The sequence below is a fragment of the Desmodus rotundus genome, chromosome 2 (genome assembly GCF_022682495.2).
Source record: "Desmodus rotundus isolate HL8 chromosome 2, HLdesRot8A.1, whole genome shotgun sequence".
NCBI lineage: Eukaryota > Metazoa > Chordata > Mammalia > Chiroptera > Phyllostomidae > Desmodus > Desmodus rotundus.
In genome coordinates this window covers 25,892,832-25,911,692 of record NC_071388.1, presented here as the reverse complement: position 1 = coordinate 25,911,692, position 18,861 = coordinate 25,892,832, and the positions used below count along the sequence as shown (strand labels likewise).

The window sequence follows — 18,861 nt, the reverse complement described above, 5'->3', positions numbered from 1 at the left end:
TAAGGTCCGACCCTCTACCAGGAGACCCTCATGCCTTCCTTCTTGGTATCTTAAAAGACTAAGAAAACATCAATAAGAATATTGAGGGTAAGAAATATGTATGGATGAGGGCATCGGTTTAACTTAACGACAGTTTGATAGCTCGATGACTGACAGTACGGTGCACTAGGGTGGGGATTCGAGGAGAATGGCAAAATGCAGATGGGCAGGTACCAGAAACAGCCACTGGGATCTGTCATTTAGCTTGGGATGCCTTTGGCCGTGCCTGTATAGATCTCAAAACAGCACCCCAAGGGATCAGGATTAAAAAATAAAGTGCATATTTTAGTACAGTGTTCCAAAGCCCAGCTCTCGGGTCAGGATGCTTGGGTTTGATTCCTGGCTCTACCACTTCTAGCTATGTGTGACTCTGGATGAGAAGTTCTCTCTCTCTGATCCTCGGTTTCCTTGGCTGCAATGTGGCGCCAGTAATAGTATATATTCCATCATGTTGTGAGAAATAACGGCATTATTCCATATAAATCACTTAGTACAGTACCTGAATATAACATGCACTCAATATTATATATCATTATTTTTCTCTAAAGTAATTAGAACTTTATTTATTCACCTATTATTTGTTGGATAGTTATTAAACATATACTCCACGCAAGGCAATTTGCAGGCTATAGAGGAATATGAGATCCAGACCTTTCTCTAAAGAAGTAGACAGTCTGGCAGGAAAGCACATCCACATGTAGTAACAGCCACAAGCACAATACAGTATTCTTCTGGCAGGAAAGCACATCCACATGTAGTAACAGCCACAAGCACAATACAGTATTCTTGCAGAGACTGGCACCTGCCAATGATGTAGGCTGATGAGGAGGGAGGGGCGATGTGCAGCTGTGAAGGCCAGGGAGGAGTGAGTGTTAAAGCTGGGCTGTGAGCGATGGTAGGACTTCCATGGGCAGGAGTGAATGAGAGCACGCTGGGAAGTGCGGTGAGATGGGCAACAGCATGCGGTGGGCTGTGGGGTCAGTTGCTCTCACTCGGGCCTCACCACTCACTGGCTGTGTGTCATGTGTACACAAACCTCTTGGAGGCTCCGTTTTCTTGGCTGTAAAATGATAACACTATCAGCCTCGTAAGGTAGGGAGACAGAAAATGCACGTAAATTGCTAGGCGTGGCTCCCAGCACGGGGTGATATCACACGATGGCAGCTGGTACCACTGTTGTTGGAAACAGCACCAGGAATGGAGACAGAAAGACCACCATGTATTTGGCCCCGACTGGTTGCAGCGAATTATCACACACAAAAAGGGGGAGATGGATGTCCTGAAAGGAAGGCTGAGGTCTGAGAAATACACGTGAAGATAACGAAACCGATCGAGGCCACTTCAGCCTTGCTGTAAAAGGCCCCCGGATGGGTTAGATCCAGCTCCTCTGAGACATTTCCAAATTTGCTTCTGTAAAGCATCCCTGCTGGGCAGGGTGGAGGTGGTGGGATGGCACGAAAAAAGGAGGACAAAATGGGAGTGACATTTCAGAACACAGTGATGGACACTAAGATGACATTTCCAGGTGTGTCGCACACACAGCCTTGCCTGTGCTTACACAAGAAAAGGCTAACTGTATCTCAATTCAGGGTCGCCGTGGGCTCGTGGGAGATGGTGTCCTCGTAAGTAAGGAAGCTAGAGTATTTCACTCATACTGCTTGCAGCTCATCAAAGCTTGATAGACGCTCTTGAAACATCGTTTGTTCCATCCCATTAACAGAAAACCCGACCCAAGCTTTCATTAAAAATTATTCTGCATCGCATGCAGTCACTGAAGCAGGAGGGTATAATAGAATTCAACACTGTTTGACTCAACAGTACTGCTTCCTACTGTGAAAACTCAAATGTTGATTAGGTCCTGGGCAGCAGCTGACCTGTAGAGATTGAGAGTCAACCTGCAAATTATCCCCGGCAGCAGGGGCCCGTCCTGGCCAGAGACCCAGCGCACACACGAGCCCCCGGCAGCCGGGCCTGCGGCAGGCGCATCATGCATGGCACACATGCTGCAGCTGTTGGCGTGGAGAGGAGAGGGAAGGATGCCTCCTGTCCACAGGCAGAAAAGAACTGCAGCCCCCACATCATGAAAATGTAACCATCTACTGATAACCTTCCTTCAAGTATTTGTCCCAGTGCCACCTTCGTGAGCCTACACAGACCGCCTCCTGACACCCGCCATCCCCTCACCTGCTTTATCTCTGTCCATAACAGTTTCCACCTGGTGATATTCTCACCGTGTAATCCTCTAGATAATTTACTTGCTTTATTTATTTGTTAATGTCTGTCTATTACATTCCCTACCCTCATCCCAATTCCAGAATGTAAGTTTAAATCTCCAACCCCTAGTTGTTGAAAAAAATGAATACATAAGGGATTCTCACCCCTCAAAATATGTCCTTATACCAGGTATTGAGTGAGGAGTGGGATAATATAAATGAACAGACCAAGTTCTTGCCTCGTACAGCTCACAGTTGGGAAGGCAAGATAGACAAGAGATGCATACCTTATAAAAGGTGACCCAGAGGCCCACATAGGATGCTGGGAAAAGACCGAAGAGGCACCTTAACCCAGGCCGGGGGAGCCTGTGGCTCAGGGTGCCAGGGAAGGCTTCTAAAAGGACACCCTTAAGCTGAGTCTTACAGGACAAGTAGTTGTTATCTGCTAGACAGCGAAGACAGCATTTGCACAGGCACAGAGGTATCAGAAGCATGGTCCACTCAGGGAATGGTTAGTAGTTTGGCACAGCTGGAGGGAAGCAGAATATTGCAGGCAGGGGCCTAAAGATCTCAGTAGCCTTGAAACTAGCAAAGGGCTCTTTTTGGCCCTTTGGAATCTTTGGCCACGAAGCAGGGCAGATTCAGCGGCTGTGTATTTGATAGGCAATGCTGTAAGTCCAGCCTCAGCTACCTCAGCAGTAGCCTCGGTGCTGATCTACTGACCACTAGTAACTAAACACCTTATGCGCCAGGGGCCACCCAAGCAAGGCCCCCGTCCACCCAGAGAGACAGCAGACAGTGCTTGGGGACGTGCACAAGCTCACCAGCTCTCTTTATCCTCTTTCTTTCCTTCAGCTGGTACGGCTTGTGATCATGAGACAAAGGAATGGCGTTCCCATCCTTGTCACATAGGACCCCACGGGAGTCACCCACATTGGCCACAGTGAGATCTTTATCTGATAGCAGAGCAATCAAGCATGTGGTACCTGAAAAATAAGAGAGAGGCAATGCAGGAGGTCAGCGATGCTTGGGCTGCTTCTCGTGGTAACTGGATTCTTCAGTCATTAAAACCGTTCCTGCTGGGTGTGAATTTGACTCCAGCCACTCCAGGAATGGTGGCTTGTTCGCTTCAACAACACTGATCAAATCTGACAGTCCATTTTCTTAACCATGTTACAATGTCACTGAAATACGCTAGGATAACATTATCACTTTACCATATCATTTTGTGTCTGCTACTCAATTTAAACACACATCACATTTTAAAAGGTTAGAGAATCAAAATCAGTCTGAAGCCTAGACAATTAATACATATTTTCTGCTTCTTGCTGGTGCCGAGTTTCTGTGAAGTTCCATTTGAAAGTGGGGATGATGTGGGGCAGGGGGCTCCTCAGCTGGACAGCCTAGAAGAGCCAGTAAGTGACAGAGGCCAGCAGCCCGACCCCACAGAGCCATCGGGAGCCATGAGGAAGCTGCCTATACAGTCTAGCAGCAAAGACTGGGGGTCAGAAACACCTCAGCTCCAGGGTGTGACGGAGGCAGACAGTAAGGCGGAAGCAGACAAACCTACTGTGATGGCAGAGATGAGGCCTCGGTAGATAGGAGGGGATGTGGGGTGGTCAGAGTCAGAGGGAAGCAAAACTGAAGGCCTGCTCGCCTGGAGCCCACACCAGACACAAAAAGACAAGCTCTCCTCAAACCCGTCTTTGAATGAGAATGGATAAAAGCAAATAGAGCCCGACAGCCTGGTCTGGTCCGAACGGCCCTCATACCTGCCTGTTGCCCTCTGTCCAGCTCCTCTTCTTTCTCCTCCCTCCCTTTTGACAATGTCACCGAGTATGCAAATACCTGCTGCAACCCTTTAAGCTCTTGCATCAAAGTGATAATGTCTTTACTTGTTAAAATTATTCATCAATTAGTCTTCATTAATATTTAACCTCCTCATTAAGAAAAGTCGTATTCCATAACAGAATGTAAACTGCATCTAAATAGCTCTTTAGTGTGCACAGAACAACACGAAAGACTGAATTCTTAAACAGACATGAAGAATAAATACAGGTTGCTATCAAGAGCAAGGAGAATAATTAGCATATTCGGTTATTATAGTTCTCTTTGAAATTCCATTCTTAAGCCCGTTTTAACCCCAAACTACCCTGATCAGAATTGGAAATACAGGAAATGTTGGTCAGTTCAGGATTTCTAATATGAAAAGCCTTGTGAAAGGAAAAAATAGATTAATCTTAGGGATTATCAAAGCAAATCACAGATCTTTTATCTTAGAATGAAATTGCAAAAACAGGAACAATTCATGCAATTACAATTTGTTATTCTCAGTTTTTGATATTAGTTGCATTTTGGTCTTCAACCATCCTTACTTTGCCCTCAAGCATCCGATTCGGTTGACTTGTCTAACACAATCAAAACGTAAATCCTCCTACAAGGCACATTCTTAGGATGTGAAAGATGAACTAGAAATGTTATGTTACTGAATATTACATGACTTGGGGCATTATGTCAATATAACTCCTAGAGCTGTCTCTCTATATGCCCTCTTCCCTTCTCACTCCCCATGTTCCTAACCTTTGCTTCCACTACCATCTAAGTCTATGCTGCTAGCCTGATTGACACTCCTGAGGTCCAAATTAATTGCCTAGGAGGCGTTTCCATTTGCCTGTGTTACCAAAGATCCAAGGAAAGGCTTTGGAGCCTCCATGTGAGGGAAGCAGAGGCGTCCACTGGGCTGGGCTGAGCTATGAGCTCCTTTCCCACCCCCAGTTCGGCCACAGCAGCTCTCCAGCCATCATTAGCTATCTTGAACTGCCATGTAAAATAGTTTTCTTTTTTAAAGATGGGAGAGGTCATTCTTATAGCGAGGAAAAAAATGGAAATTTAATTGTCCATGTGATTAAGAACCACTTAAGGGTTTTATGCAGGACAGTGACGTCATGAGATTTGTGTTTTAAAGATCACTTCAAAGGCATTGTAGAAGATAACCTGGAAGCAAGGAGAACAGGTAGGGTTAATGAGGATTTGAATTAACGTGGTAAGCAGAGAAATAGAGCAGCGATTTTCAACTGGCGTGCCACAGGAGTTTTTAAAACATGCAACACCTGACTATTCGTGGGAGCACGACCTCTTTTCCCTTAGATCAGGGCTGTCCAACTCATTTTCACCAGGGGCCACATTAGCCTCGTGGTTGCCTTCAAAGGGCCGAATGTAATTTTAGGACTGTATAAATGTAACTACTCCTTAACTAGGGGCAAGGAGCTCGGCACTGCTGCTGGGTAGAAACAAGGTGCCAGGCTGGATAAAACAAGGTGGAGGGCCAGATTCGGCCCTCGGGCCTTGTGTTTGCCACCTGTGCCTTAGATTGTCAAATAAAAAAAATGACAATGGCCAACACAACAATAGCCACTTGGTGTGAATGAATCAACATTATATCTGTTTTTTTTGGGGGGGGAGGGGTTTGGTGATATCGGCAAAAAATGTATTTTTTGGCGTGCCCCAGAATTTTAGTAATTAGTTTGTGTGTGCCATGAGATGAAAAAGGTTGAAAATTGCTAGGATAGAGGGTAGAGAGCAGATTATTTAAGACCCGAATGGATAGGTCAGAGAGAATGAAGGAAATATCGGAGAGGAGGAAAGTCTAGGAGAATGTCCTGGGTACTCCCTGGACAAAGACTTCAGGGGATTTCGGCTTGGGGCTTCTAGGAAAGGCTTTCTCACTGAAACAGACACAATGCTGAAAATGATTCACTTCTTCGGCCTACTGTCGGCTCACGTGTTTCCCAGCCGTCTGGCAACTATGAAGGGATATGGCTCAGGACCGAGGCACTGGGTGGAGAGAGACGAGCACAGCGGTAAAGAGCCTGCATGCCTGGGACGGAAAGGAGGTGTGGAGCCAGCCCGGAGCCACCCTATTCTTGTTCTGTGAGACATGAAATGTCTTTACTACTCAAGGCTTTTTAAGTTGGATATTTTTGTTCCTTGCAGTATCCTAACTGATTCAGGGGATTATTGTGCAAGAAGAGGCTTATTGATGGGAGATTTAGAGTGTGACTGTTTAGCTTCACTCACGTGTTGGGTATACTTAAGATGAGTGGCCTGCCAATTCCTTTGGCAAGAACACAGTCCTGTTGTTTCTCTGGGTAAATGAGATCTACCCTGTGATGAGGATTTCAGTAACGTACTGCTTTGAGAAGGTGGGGCTTGCCGATGCCAACAAGAATCTCATACCTGGCTGAATGCAAAAGCCCGAGAGCCCCAGAGCCCCAGATGGTGAAATCAGAGCCGCAGTGTTCAGGATCACTGAAATGTCACCACTGCATTCTGTAGAAACCTGCCTGTATCCTGGATGCAGGCCCAAGAACGTTCTAAAACAAACCGGATGCTTGACTGTAAGCAATTAATTGTTTGGGCTTTGCTGTCTTAGCTCAGGATTATAAGAGACAGTTTACAATCAAATCTTACTTCACAGAACAAACTACCTTGTCCCTGAGAACGCATTAAGGCCAAGGCATCATCACGACCGTAAGTACAGACAAGGCAAACTTTCTTTGTGGGCTTCCACACAGAGAAAGCAGTGATGGGACACACCTACCTATTCAAGGAGGCTTAGGTGAGTCCCTAGACTGGGCGTGGGCAGAGCTGCTCCTCCCCCAATGGCTCCTCTGCACCCTGAGCTGCCTCAACTTCCCCCATCACATTCTGAAGGGCAAAGGAGCAGGAATAACAATTTGTGAGAAAAAGGGGGATTACAAATGAGAATTGTCATTTCTTCCATGAGACTTCCACATAAGCACAAGTATCAGCCACTGAGTTTGACACCAGCTGAACAGGAGGCAGTCAACTTGATGAGAAGCCCACTACCTTAAACCCAAGCACTGCGTAGTGTAACTCAAGATGTAGGTATGCTGGGGCTCTTCCTTGGCAAACATATGTCATTAATAAAATGACTAGAAGAAATAAGAAGCAGTGTGTGAATGCCAGAGAGGTGTTTTTCACAAATGAGGTGTGCCACCCTAACTATAAAAAACAATCTATTTAAGCAGGGAGGTCATAATTCATCAATAGCACCTGATGGAGTATTCATTTAATTTTCACACTTCACTGGAGTTAAAATATAGATGTGTAATCAGATGCTCTTGAACACCATTTTGAAATTGAAATATTCACCTTCACATTTCAACTGCTGTAATAATGTTCATTCCACACTTGAGTATGGCCTGTGGACACCCTTCTAATCCCTCTTTTTCAGTTAAGTAGGAACATGTTAAAGAGAGTCGCTTCTTATAAAGCTGATCACACGCATTGGAGAGTCTCAGAAAACCGCAGTAGGTCCCCTTGCAGCAGGAGGCTTTATCTCCACTCCCTGAGCATCTGGAGGTACAAGTAAGCAGACCAGCTTTTATGATGCTCATTAACAAACTTCTCGAAACTACTGCTGACATTTAGTTCAGATGAGAAAGTGATTTATAATTACATAATCACATCCTGGATTCTAAGTCTAGTATCTTTTAATGACAAATAAAATTAATTTCATGGTTCTTTGATTTTCCTACATAAGCCAGAGAAGCACTGGCTATATATATTTTTTTCATGTCTTCATGTTGTTTGCTGATTCTTTGGTAATATACCTTATTTTTCTTCATTTCCAGCAAAGTACAAGCAGTGTCTCTGTCTCTGTATAAATCTGTGGGAGTGGGGTAAAATAGGGACTTCTGAAACGAACTTCCTTAAAAGACTTGTTTGCTTTTTAATTAAAGACAGAGAGAAGAAATGTGGAGAGAAAAGAAGGCTGGAAATGAGAGGTACAGTCTGATGCATCTGGTGCTTAAGAGAATTATACTTTCTTCAACTTTCTCTATCATAGAATCAATCTTCATCCCTATGGTTTCAATTAAAAACAAACTAGTCTTCGAGGTTATTAAGTTATCTTTATTCGAATGAACTTCTTATGCACGTGTACACACATGAGGTCTGTCCAGAAAAAGCCCAGTCATTGTTAACATAAGTAGAATGGTTTGTGTGACATCCATGTAACCTGGCAGCCAAAGAAAGTGGACTGGAATTTGCATGTGTGAACAGTGACAACTTCACTGTACTCGTCAGTGGGGGCAGTAGATGCTGTTGAGTGAGCAAGTGTACTGTGGGGCCATCACATTCAAAATGACTGAGTGAGTAGAGGAACAAACGTGCATCAAATTTTGCATTAAGTTTGAGCATTCCTCTTTGGAAACTATCCAGATGATACAGAAGGCCACAGCTACGGGCAACTGGTGATTGGCAGCTTCATCACGACAATGTGCCCACTCATGCATCACGTCTCATGCAGAGTGTTTTGGTGAAACATCGAATCACCCAGGTGACTGAGCCCCTTACAGCCCAGATTTGGTGCCCTGTGACTTCTGGCTTTTCCCAAAACTAAAATCACTTTTGAAAGGGAAGAGATTTCAGATTGTCGATGAGATTCAGGAAAATACGATGGGGCAGGTGATGGCGAATGGGAGAACTGTGTAAAGTCCCAAGATGTCTACTTTGAAGGGCGCTAGGATATCATTGTCCTAGTACAATGTTTCTTGTATCTTTTTATCTTCTTCAATAAATGTCTCTATTTTTCATATCACATGGGCGGATACCTTCTGGACTGACCTCATGTTATTATCATCATTGTACAGATATGCAACAAGAAGCTCACCAAGGCCAGAGCATTTGAGTGAAGGAGCTGGAATTTGAACCCAAATCTGACACATTCAACCAGATATTTAAATTTTTTTCTAAGATGCAGAACTTTCCCAGGACTGTGGCAAGGAAGCAATCAGTTTTGGCAGCAAACTGCTTTATTTAAGGATTTTTTAAAGCTTATGTTTGCCTCTACTAATGAACAATACAGGGCAATATACAAACTAGATATTAAAAATAACCCTTCTGATACAGTATACAGATGCTGTACAAAATTTTTTAACATTGTGTTTTAATTTATGGCTGGGCTGGAAAATATGTGATTTTCTTGGAGGCCAGGAGTGATAAGAAAGTGAAAGGCCCAAGGAGAGATGCTGGCCAGTCTGGAAACACCATCAGACACTCACGTCCTCCCCCCAGGTCCTGGAGACTAAGTCACTGTGCAAGGGGCTCGGACGTATTTAGAATGAATGCAACGTTTGCAGAGCAGCAGGCACAGAGTGGGACAGTCTTCAGAGCTTGTGAAGTGATATCAAATATTCCTGGCCATGAGCCTGAGCGATAGTTTCCATTTATCAGAAGAGGTGACAAGCTCAGGGACCAAGATCAGTGGCTGGTTTGTAACAGAACCAGAACTTAGCGGCATGTCAGCTGCTCAGCCTAGTACTCTGGGCACCTCCTCAGAACTGGGGTGTATTCCAAGCTGCTAGCTTGAGCTTCTGTTGAATAAAACCTAAAGGTTCATATTTTCCAAGTGTGAAAAGAAAGCCTTAGCTAGCAGTTCCAGGCCCAAGAGTATAATTGGCACTTAAGGCAGGAGCTACATGAACACAGCTGATAAAGGGGCTGGCCAAGCCCCTTAAAAATGAGGAGGTTCTATAATTAAACAGGGAACACTGCACTCTAAGTAGGTCTAAATCTCCTCTTGACCCCCAGCTGTTTAACATGTGAACTGCTGGAGACATCTTTGGAACTGAAAAATAACACTTCAAGGGGCACAACCTCCATGTATTTCAAGTTCCTCTCGGGATCCCTGGAAAGTCATCCCTCTGGTTAAGGGCTGAGAAGTGGAGCTTCTCACAGCCCCTCTGCCCTGTGGACCCACCTGAATGGGACGGGCTTCTGAAGGTAGTCCTTTCACTTGTCACCATCTATTTCCCAGGCAAAATAATGAAGTCGACCTCTGACTTGACTAGAAAATTAAGTTTTTAAACATTAAGCATGATTCGTGTAATTAAATTTTGTTTAGGGCTGCACCAGGGGAATGTTTCTCTCTACTTATTTTACTTCTTGGTATTCCTGAATGAACAACAGTTTGCAGGAGCCGCACACCTAGCAGGTGCTGGCCCACCGCCCCCGCAGAGCTGCTAGGCAGCAGGGATGTGGGTGTGAGCGCACTTTACCATGTGGCTTCCTGTGTTGGTCTGGCCTTGGAATGCTCCAAAAGGAGCCCTACTGCCACTCTGGCTGCAACAAGATCAGACTGAGCTTATATGTGATGCTTACATAGCCTCTGAACTCTTCTGCTGGCTAGCCTGGAGGCTCAAGGTATTCCCTCATTTACCAGGATTTTAACAAGCACTTTCTGCTTTGCTAGGCGTTCTGATAGAAGCTGGGGCTCAGAAACAAAAGATGACATCCATAGGTGAAGAAGTCACAGTATACTGGGGTGCCAGAGGGGAGATCATAGAAAAACAATTCTATTATGGTTGAAGTTGAGAGAGAGGAGCCTGCCGGAGGTATGAGAAGGAAGAGATATATCTCAAAATGAATAGGAGTTAACTGAACAAAATTGGTAGGAAAGAATTCCTGGCTTGGATTTGTGGTGTGTGTGTGTGTGTGTGTGTGTGTATTCATAAAGATTTTAAAAATATTCTTTTAATATGATAACCAGGACACCTGATTAAATGTGAGTCCAAATATATGTCGAATCTGAATGTGGAAATTACTGACATTAAGAAATGTCAAAGCTCTTAAACATCCCTGAGTTGCAAATATGAATATAAAACCACAGGCTATTTAAGAAAATTGTATTTAGAAAGAAAATATGAAAAAGGAGCAAATTCCCAGTGTGACTTTTGAATGTCTACAAATCACCCATATAGAATTTTCTGTGATTATTTAATTAATAAGGGCTTTGACCATATGCTGCAGCACAATTTCAACGCTGTACATAGTAAATACTGTACTTGCTTTTCTCTTCAATTTTCAGGGCATGTTTAACCTTATAGAGAGGGAACATGATGCTCTTGCTAACTGGCAACTTGAAATGGAAACTAACATGCAATGGGACATTTAAGGATCTTAAATTCAGAACGTGTGTTATATTAGTGCCCTCTTATGATGGCTGGATGGCATCCAGCTTAGGGTTTTAAAAAAGGTAGGGGAGGAGTGCCCTAGCAGCACTTAAGAATTAAATCCCTAAGGATGTAATTTAGAAATGATTATAAAACTATGTATTGTACTTAAAAATTCTCATTTAAAAAGTGCTGAACTGGCACTCTTTGAAAGAAGTATCTTAATGTAAAGACAAAAGTAAAGGGCTATCCAGAGATAAAAGAATGTATTTCACTAAGCACCAAGCAATTGGCCAGCTAATATTGTACTTTTTAGAGTACGGTCATGAACTCTGGAAAATTCTTGTGGCCTTAAAGAGGGTGCACAAATGGGATAACCCATTTTAGACTCAAATCTGTCTCTTTATATCCAGTTCCCACAGGGAATATATGTTGCCAAGAACCAGGCCCCCTTTCTGGAAGTCAGCTTTTAAAGATCCAAAGGCCTGCCACTTTGACATGCTGATTATTTTGAGCTGAAGACAATTAACTCCCAAGAGACTCAGGAAGAGTTTTTGTCGTTTGTTTGATTTTTTTTAATCAAAAAAATTTAGATGCAAGGTCTGGTCCAGGAAGACAGCCAATACCAGAGATAACCACAAAGAGTTTGGGGTAGGTGAGGCACACTGCCGCGAGTCTTCTCTGTATTCCCTCTGTGTCCCATTGTCCCTGGGTGGCAGGGCAAAGATTTGTTTACCAAACATTTGTTTATCAAACATTTGCTCTTCCATCTTCCTGTGAATCATCTTCCTTCCTTCTGAAGTCCTGGACCCCAATCCCCTCCTCCTTAGCTTAGGATGGCATATAAGCCTCAATTACCTGACTGTCTTTGAACCTCACATGTCTATGTGAGGATCTTACATGTACAAAAATAAATTTGTTTATCTCCTGTTAATTTGTGCTATATCAATTTAATTAACAGACCGGCCAAAAGAACCTAGAATGGTAGAGGAAAAAATTTTCCTCCCCTGTAATACTCATGCATGACATAATTTTATCTAGTTGGGAAACAAACCAATCATTCTGACAATGAGGTAAGTTTTAGCCCGTACTTCTCTCATTCATACCATTTTAATTTTGCATCTCCCATTCTTTTTATTCATCCTCAGCAAGTATTTCTATATCAACAACAAAGAGACACTGTAAGCATCTTGCCTTCCAATAACGAGACACAAGCCCTCAGCACCTCTGAAGACAGTCAAAACCACTTTCTGGAGACTTACAAGCAATGGTTACTTCTCTCAAAATTAGCTCTTTCCTCTTTGTCCAAGGGGCCCTATACCACATAAACCATACCACTCTACGTGTTTTACAACAGGCTTGAGAGCTTCCTCTATTGTCTACCACTTCCTTTAGCTTAGGTTACTTACCTATTAAACAAGCAGAACCAACCCCAGGCAAAACTGAGATGGCCCAATTTTGTCTCAAAGAATCACATACTCTATCTCCTCCACAGGGGTACAGATGGGGCCTGGAGCCCACCTCCTAGCACCCAACTCCCTAAGGCTTTTGTCTACTGAGGCACCCCACTTGAGTCTCTTCAGGCAATGCTCCAAGCCTCCAAAACATTGCACTTCTACCCCTTCCCTCTCCACACTTAGCTCTTCATCAGGGATTCTATGACTTTGGTTTGAGGATCGTAGGTGTTAGGTGAACACTGAATAACAGCAACTAGATCTGCTAACACAAGGTCAGGGCTCTGCAGTGAACGTAGGTGAGGGTGGGATCTCTCTTTGAAATACTGGAATACCCAACCCTAACAGAATAAAATGAAGGCAATTTCACTGGGGCCACTTATGGAGAAAGAAACTGGCTCCACTTTGACCATTTGGTTAAATCTACTGATACTATTACAAGGAAGTACTTTAAAATGTGGCCTCTTGTGTTCAAGCCCTAAAATAAAGCAGGCTTGGAAAAAATGGGGGTGGGAGGGAGACAAAAATGAAAAAGGTCAGCTCTGTTAGACTTCGCTTTCCCTTTCCTACTTTTTTCCCCAAGGCACAGGAAGTTGCTACTATTTCACACTCTGTGGCCCTACAGAAAAGCTGTTTGGGATTCAACAACCATCAGTAGGTGAGCTAAACCAGCTGAACCCTCATCACAGATTGTTACTGTTGCTGCATCACGATGCAGACTACCATCCACGAGGGCCGGGAAGAGCTGTTCTGCCCAAGTGTGGTGGAAAGAGCATAAGCTTAGGTCAGACAACCCAGCTTTATAGTCTAGCTAAATGCCCTTAGGTAACCCCTGGGCAAGTGATCTAAGCTTTATTGGTTTCAGCAATATCTAGCAAGGCCCAAGAAATTATCTGCCACGTGGCTATTGTTCAATGGTTGCTTGTTCCCTGAGGTTTTCTTTCCAGGTCACTACACGGCCACCATAACCCCTACCACCAGCTTGCACCTGTGGTTTCTTCCTATACTTTCTGCCTTACCTGTACCTGACCTCTTGCCTGCTCAGACAGACAAAGGACATCTGATCCTTCTTTGATACTTCTCGGACATACAATCTTCTGACCTGCCTGAATTCCTGGGGGGAACGGACCTTAGGGGTCATCTAGTTTGTGGTGGCAGCTTATAAAGATAATGAAATAGAATGGGGGAATCATTTTGGATCCCCATTTCAGGCGGGAGGGTAGGCAGCAGTCTTTAGGGTCAAGCCCACTCGACTAAGATTTCTTTTTCTTTTTCTTCTCTTACATGGAAGCCTTGTCTGACTTCCCATTCCTTTTCCAAGGTCTGGTGTATTACACCAAAGGAATGACCTCTGCACACCTTTTTAGCTCGAGGGTGGGGGCGGGGGTTGTTTCTATAACCTGTGTTGTGATTAGAATATAGTAAGTACATTAGGGACCTCCTTTCTCTCATTCCATGTAACTTAGAATTTTGATATATGGATGATGTATAGGGGAAGGGGTATAAAGAGTTCTGGAAAGCACACTTAGAAGCAAAAATTTGGGGAGTGTGGGCCCATCTAGACATATGACTCCAACTGGCGCACTTCTAAATGACAAAATACCTGAAATCCCACTTCTGCATCTCCTGATGATAGATGAGACTATAACGGGGACAGGAGGAGACTGCTGACTGGGAAATGAGAGTGGTCACTATGAAATGGAAAATAGGAGAGAGTCTGTGAGAGTTGGTCTGAGAGAGGCATGAAATGGCTCACAGTCAACTCCCATGCTAGTGGCAGGAATGGGGTCAAGAAATTTTCCTGAGGTTTCATGGGTTAGCTTGGTCCCAGTCCTCTCTACAGCTGCCCAGGACTACAGGAAAGCCATGGGGCGGGAGGGTGGGGGGTGGTTCCTGATATGAGGAATATAATCAAGTCATATCCTTTTATAAGACAGTCACTGAGGCAGAGAGAGGTTAAAGGTTCAGTCTCTTTTTGTTCCTCTTGCCACTACTGTTCTGTATCCTAGGAGCAGAGCTGGGGAGGAAGAAACGCTATAGTGTGTATGCCTGTAAGGGCGAAAGCAGAAGGGATGATGGTTCGCACAAAGTAGTAATATAAAAATGAGCCAGCTCCTGGAGGTAGGTAGTGACAAACAGCAAAGTCGATAGATAATGGTAATATATTAAGAGTCTCTTTTGGGGAGCTAACAAAATGTACTTTTAGCAATTATGCTAAAGCATCTTTTATATTTTCAGATGCGATTCCTGATCTTAACAGTAGAAATTAAAAATATCCTGGCTGCATACAGGTTTCTCCTCAAAGTTCAAAAGTACTTCCATTTAGCTTACTTTTTTAAATGTTATGACATAGTCATAAAGTATGCAGGCTGATTTAATATTGGTCCAATTTTGGCACCATTGATGGAAATCATATAAGCTTTGGAGTAAGATCAACAAGGTTTTTGAATCTAAACCCCTGGTAATTTATTAGCAGTCTGAAACTCAACTTCATCATTCATTCACTGAGTCTAGCTCTTTCCAATAACCAGGTTCTAGAGAGGATAAAATGAAATAACATGTAAGATGTTGGCCACAATGAACACTCAGTAAATGCTAGTGCCTATGTATGGGATTTGAATCCACGTAAGTTTTTTGTTTGCCATGTGACAGTAGAATTGAGGTGAGAAAACAATAAGCATTATGGCCAATCGCTCTAAGTACCACTAACTAGCTGTGTGGGAATGAGCAAGAACCTTAGCCTTTCTAAGTCTTGCTTTCTTCATCTGTAAAATAGGGGTGTTCCATGAGTTGTTGTTTAAAGCAGTTAATGTTTGATACCTTGGCCACGAGGACCCCTCCATATGGTTATGTTTTATTCAGTTTCTCATTTCTTCTCAGCTAGACTAGTGCTTTGCCTTGAATGCACATACGATTCACCCAGAAGGCTTGTTGAGCCCTAGATTGCTGGGCCCCATCCCAGGAAATTTGTTCCCAGGGAATGTTGATGCTAATGTTCCCTGGGCCCACACCTACACTGCACCAATGGCAAACACATCATAATCAAACTGTCGCAGCTGAAGACCGAAAGACAATCCTGAGAGCAGCAAAAGAAAAACAACTCATCGTGTACTAGGAATCGTCAATGAGATTAATAGCTGATATATTACCAGACACCATAGGAATCAGAAAGTAGTGGAATGACATATTCAAAATGCTGAAAGACTGTCAACAAGAATTCCACATCCATTAAAACGATCCTTCAAAATGAAGGCGAACTTAAGATATTCCCAGATAAACAAAAACTGAGAAAATTTGTCATTTGAAGCCCTGAACAAACAAAAATAATAAAGGGAATTCTTCAGGCTGAAATGAAAGTGCACAAGACGGTGCTGACGTACATGATGACATGGATGAGCCATGGAAACATCACGCTCTGAAAGAAACCAGCCACAAGAGATCATATACTGCATGATTCTATTTACACGACACATGCAGAATAGGCAAATCTATGAAAACAGAAAGTCGCTTAGTGGTTGCCTAGGGCTAGATGGTACAGAGGCAGAGTAATGGAGTGACTGCTAAAAGCTATGGAGTTTCTTTTCGGAGTGATAAAAAACATTCTAGAATTAACTAGTGATAGTCACATAACTCTGTGAATATACTAAAAACCACTGAATTATATACACTTCAAAAGCATGAATTTTATGGTCTGTGAATTATGTATCAATAAAGCAGTTTTATTTATACAGGGTGGGGCAAAAGTAGGTTTGCATTTGTTCAAATGGAAAATAGTACAATAATTAATAAATAATAATACAAGAATAAACTGTGTTTTGCATACTCACAACTGTAAACCTACTTTTCCCCCACCCTGTGTATAGTTGACCCTTGAACATGGGTTTGAACTGTGTAAGTCCACTCATATGTGGATTTTACTCAATAAATACTGGAAATGTATTGTCTCTTCTTTATGATTTTCTTAATTTCTTTTCTCTAGCTTACTTTATTGTAAGAATATAGTTTACAAAACATATAAACATACCAAATTTGTGTTAATAGACTTTATGTTAGCAGTAAGGCTTCTATTTAGCAGTGGGATATTCATAGTTAAGTTTGAGAGGAGTCAAAAGTTATATGTGAATTTTTCATTGCGCAGGAGGTTGGCGCCCCTCCCCCCAACATCGGTGAAAGGTCACTGTATATAAAAACAAGTATGAATCCTTCAAATTAGTCTGCATTCACTGAGCCCGTGACTAATTCTTGCTAAGAAGCATAAGTCAGACATCCACATTTGTCCCTTTAGAAAAATAAATCTAGAGGAAGTAATCATTGTAAACTAGAAGCTAAGCATACCAGCTGGGAGTCTGTGATGAATTTCCTTTCATTACCTCATCCTTCCTGCGGCTGCTTACACTGACTGTTCGGATGGCCCCCTTAACCTGGAGTGTGATTCCTGTACAGACACTGCCTCTTTCTCTCCCTCCATTCCAGGCTCTATGTGCACAGTAGAGCAGGGCCACATTTATCCAATTCAAGTCAAATGGAAAAGGAGAATGCACAGGATTGCTACATCGGTAGCAGTGTCTTTAATTAAAGATTGGATTGCAAAATGATCATGATGAAATGAAATGAAGGCTCAACGTTACGTGCACTTTTATGTGAAATCTTATGGGGCACAGGCAGGAAAACCAATTTCTAAATAACAGAATGTCTTCAGGAGCCTCTTCATCTTCTGAATGTTCACCCTACAGAGGCATCAAGCAATTTATTTCTAAACACTGGTAAAAAGACAACAATAAAAACAAGTCCTTAAACCAAAGGTTGAGATCAAGCTCTCTTCCGCAGCTGTTTTGTTTGTTTGTTTTTTAGAAATATCACCTATAGGCATTTGGACATAGGTTTGAGATTTAGAAGAATGAAAGAATGTTTGGATTTGCTTAGTTTTGCACTCGCTTTTCCTCAACTGTGACACAGGGATTTTGACAGAACCTTATTTTTACTTGAAAATCTAAGTATTGTAAACAAATTCCTTTCAATGGCAGCAACTTACTTTCATCATATTCATCTAATTTGTCTGTGATTAAAATGTCCCAGGTATGCTACAGCTACCTAGAGAACCTGTTGTAAGAGCAGATTATCAACATCCTGTTTAACTTAGCCATTTCTACATACGAGATGTGGTACCAGCATAAAATGCTCTGATTATAAAACCCCAGAAAGGGCAGCCACAGAAATAGCAGCAGGCATTAGCAACAAATAGTTGTTTTGTGCTCCTGCCACTTTTAATGTTTCAGGATAGTGTTTCTGAAATCACATTTAAGACTATTAAGACAAATAAACTCTGCACTTCGAACATAAAACAAAAAAGGCATCATCAATGTCTTGGCTCAAACTTCCAGGGAAATGCAGGCCTAAAAACCAAATTAGCTTCCTCAGCTTCCTCCACTACCTGCTTTCCTTCTATGAAATGATTCACAAATCAGTGTAAAAGAACCTCATCATTTCTGAATAGCAATGTAGTGACTTAAACAGAAATCAACCTTTACTAAAGCCAAAGGTTTTATTTGTAAAGGATCCCACTGAGTGCGTATGAGAGAATGGAGAGAGTGGGTTTGTAGTGAAAGGGAGAGATTCCAGCATAATTACCTTCTCTCTCCCACTCTTCAGCTGCTTGTCCAAAAGCAGAGTCATTATCATATGGTAATTTGTCTCCACCATTAAATAGTGAGCTCCTTAAAGAAAAAGGTCATTTTCTTTATCTCTACAAGCATGGGACATAGCACAGCTGCTGCTCTAAAAATGTTTGTGAAAGGAAGGAAGAAAGAGAAAGAAAGAAAGCAGGGGAGGCAGGAAGGAAGGAAGGAAGGGAGGAAGGGAGGGAGGGAGGGAGGGAGGGAGGGAGGAAGAAAGAAAAGGAAGGTGGGAAAGGAAGAAAAGAGGAAGGAAGGGACTTGTCTTATCTAGTAACCTGAGTTACAGCCTGGGGGGCCTGTCTCTGGCAAATAAAGAGGGCACTTTCTGGATAAAAGGGGAGAGAGGCCTCCCTGGAGCACAGGTTTTAAAACTGGCAATCTTCTTTCTTTTTCTTGAAGAAAGAGGCTGCCGCCTCTGGCTTGGACCCAGAAACTGACATCCCATGGAAATGTGAAGAAAGGAAACAAAGAAGGGGTTAAAATGGGTGGGCCCCCCAGGCTG

The 18,861-nt window shown here is 42.9% G+C and overlaps 1 protein-coding gene across 2 annotated transcripts in view; it reads right to left on the bottom strand.

The window, feature by feature from the left end:
- PPM1L (protein phosphatase, Mg2+/Mn2+ dependent 1L) overlaps positions 1-18,861 on the bottom strand; it is a 257,609-nt gene that overhangs the window by 9,828 nt on the left and 228,920 nt on the right. For both annotated transcript variants that reach the window (XM_024563239.4, XM_045197493.3), the window contains exon 3: positions 3,077-3,238. In XM_024563239.4, the coding sequence (XP_024419007.1) occupies positions 3,077-3,238 (162 nt within the window). The remainder of the gene's footprint in view (positions 1-3,076; positions 3,239-18,861) is intronic.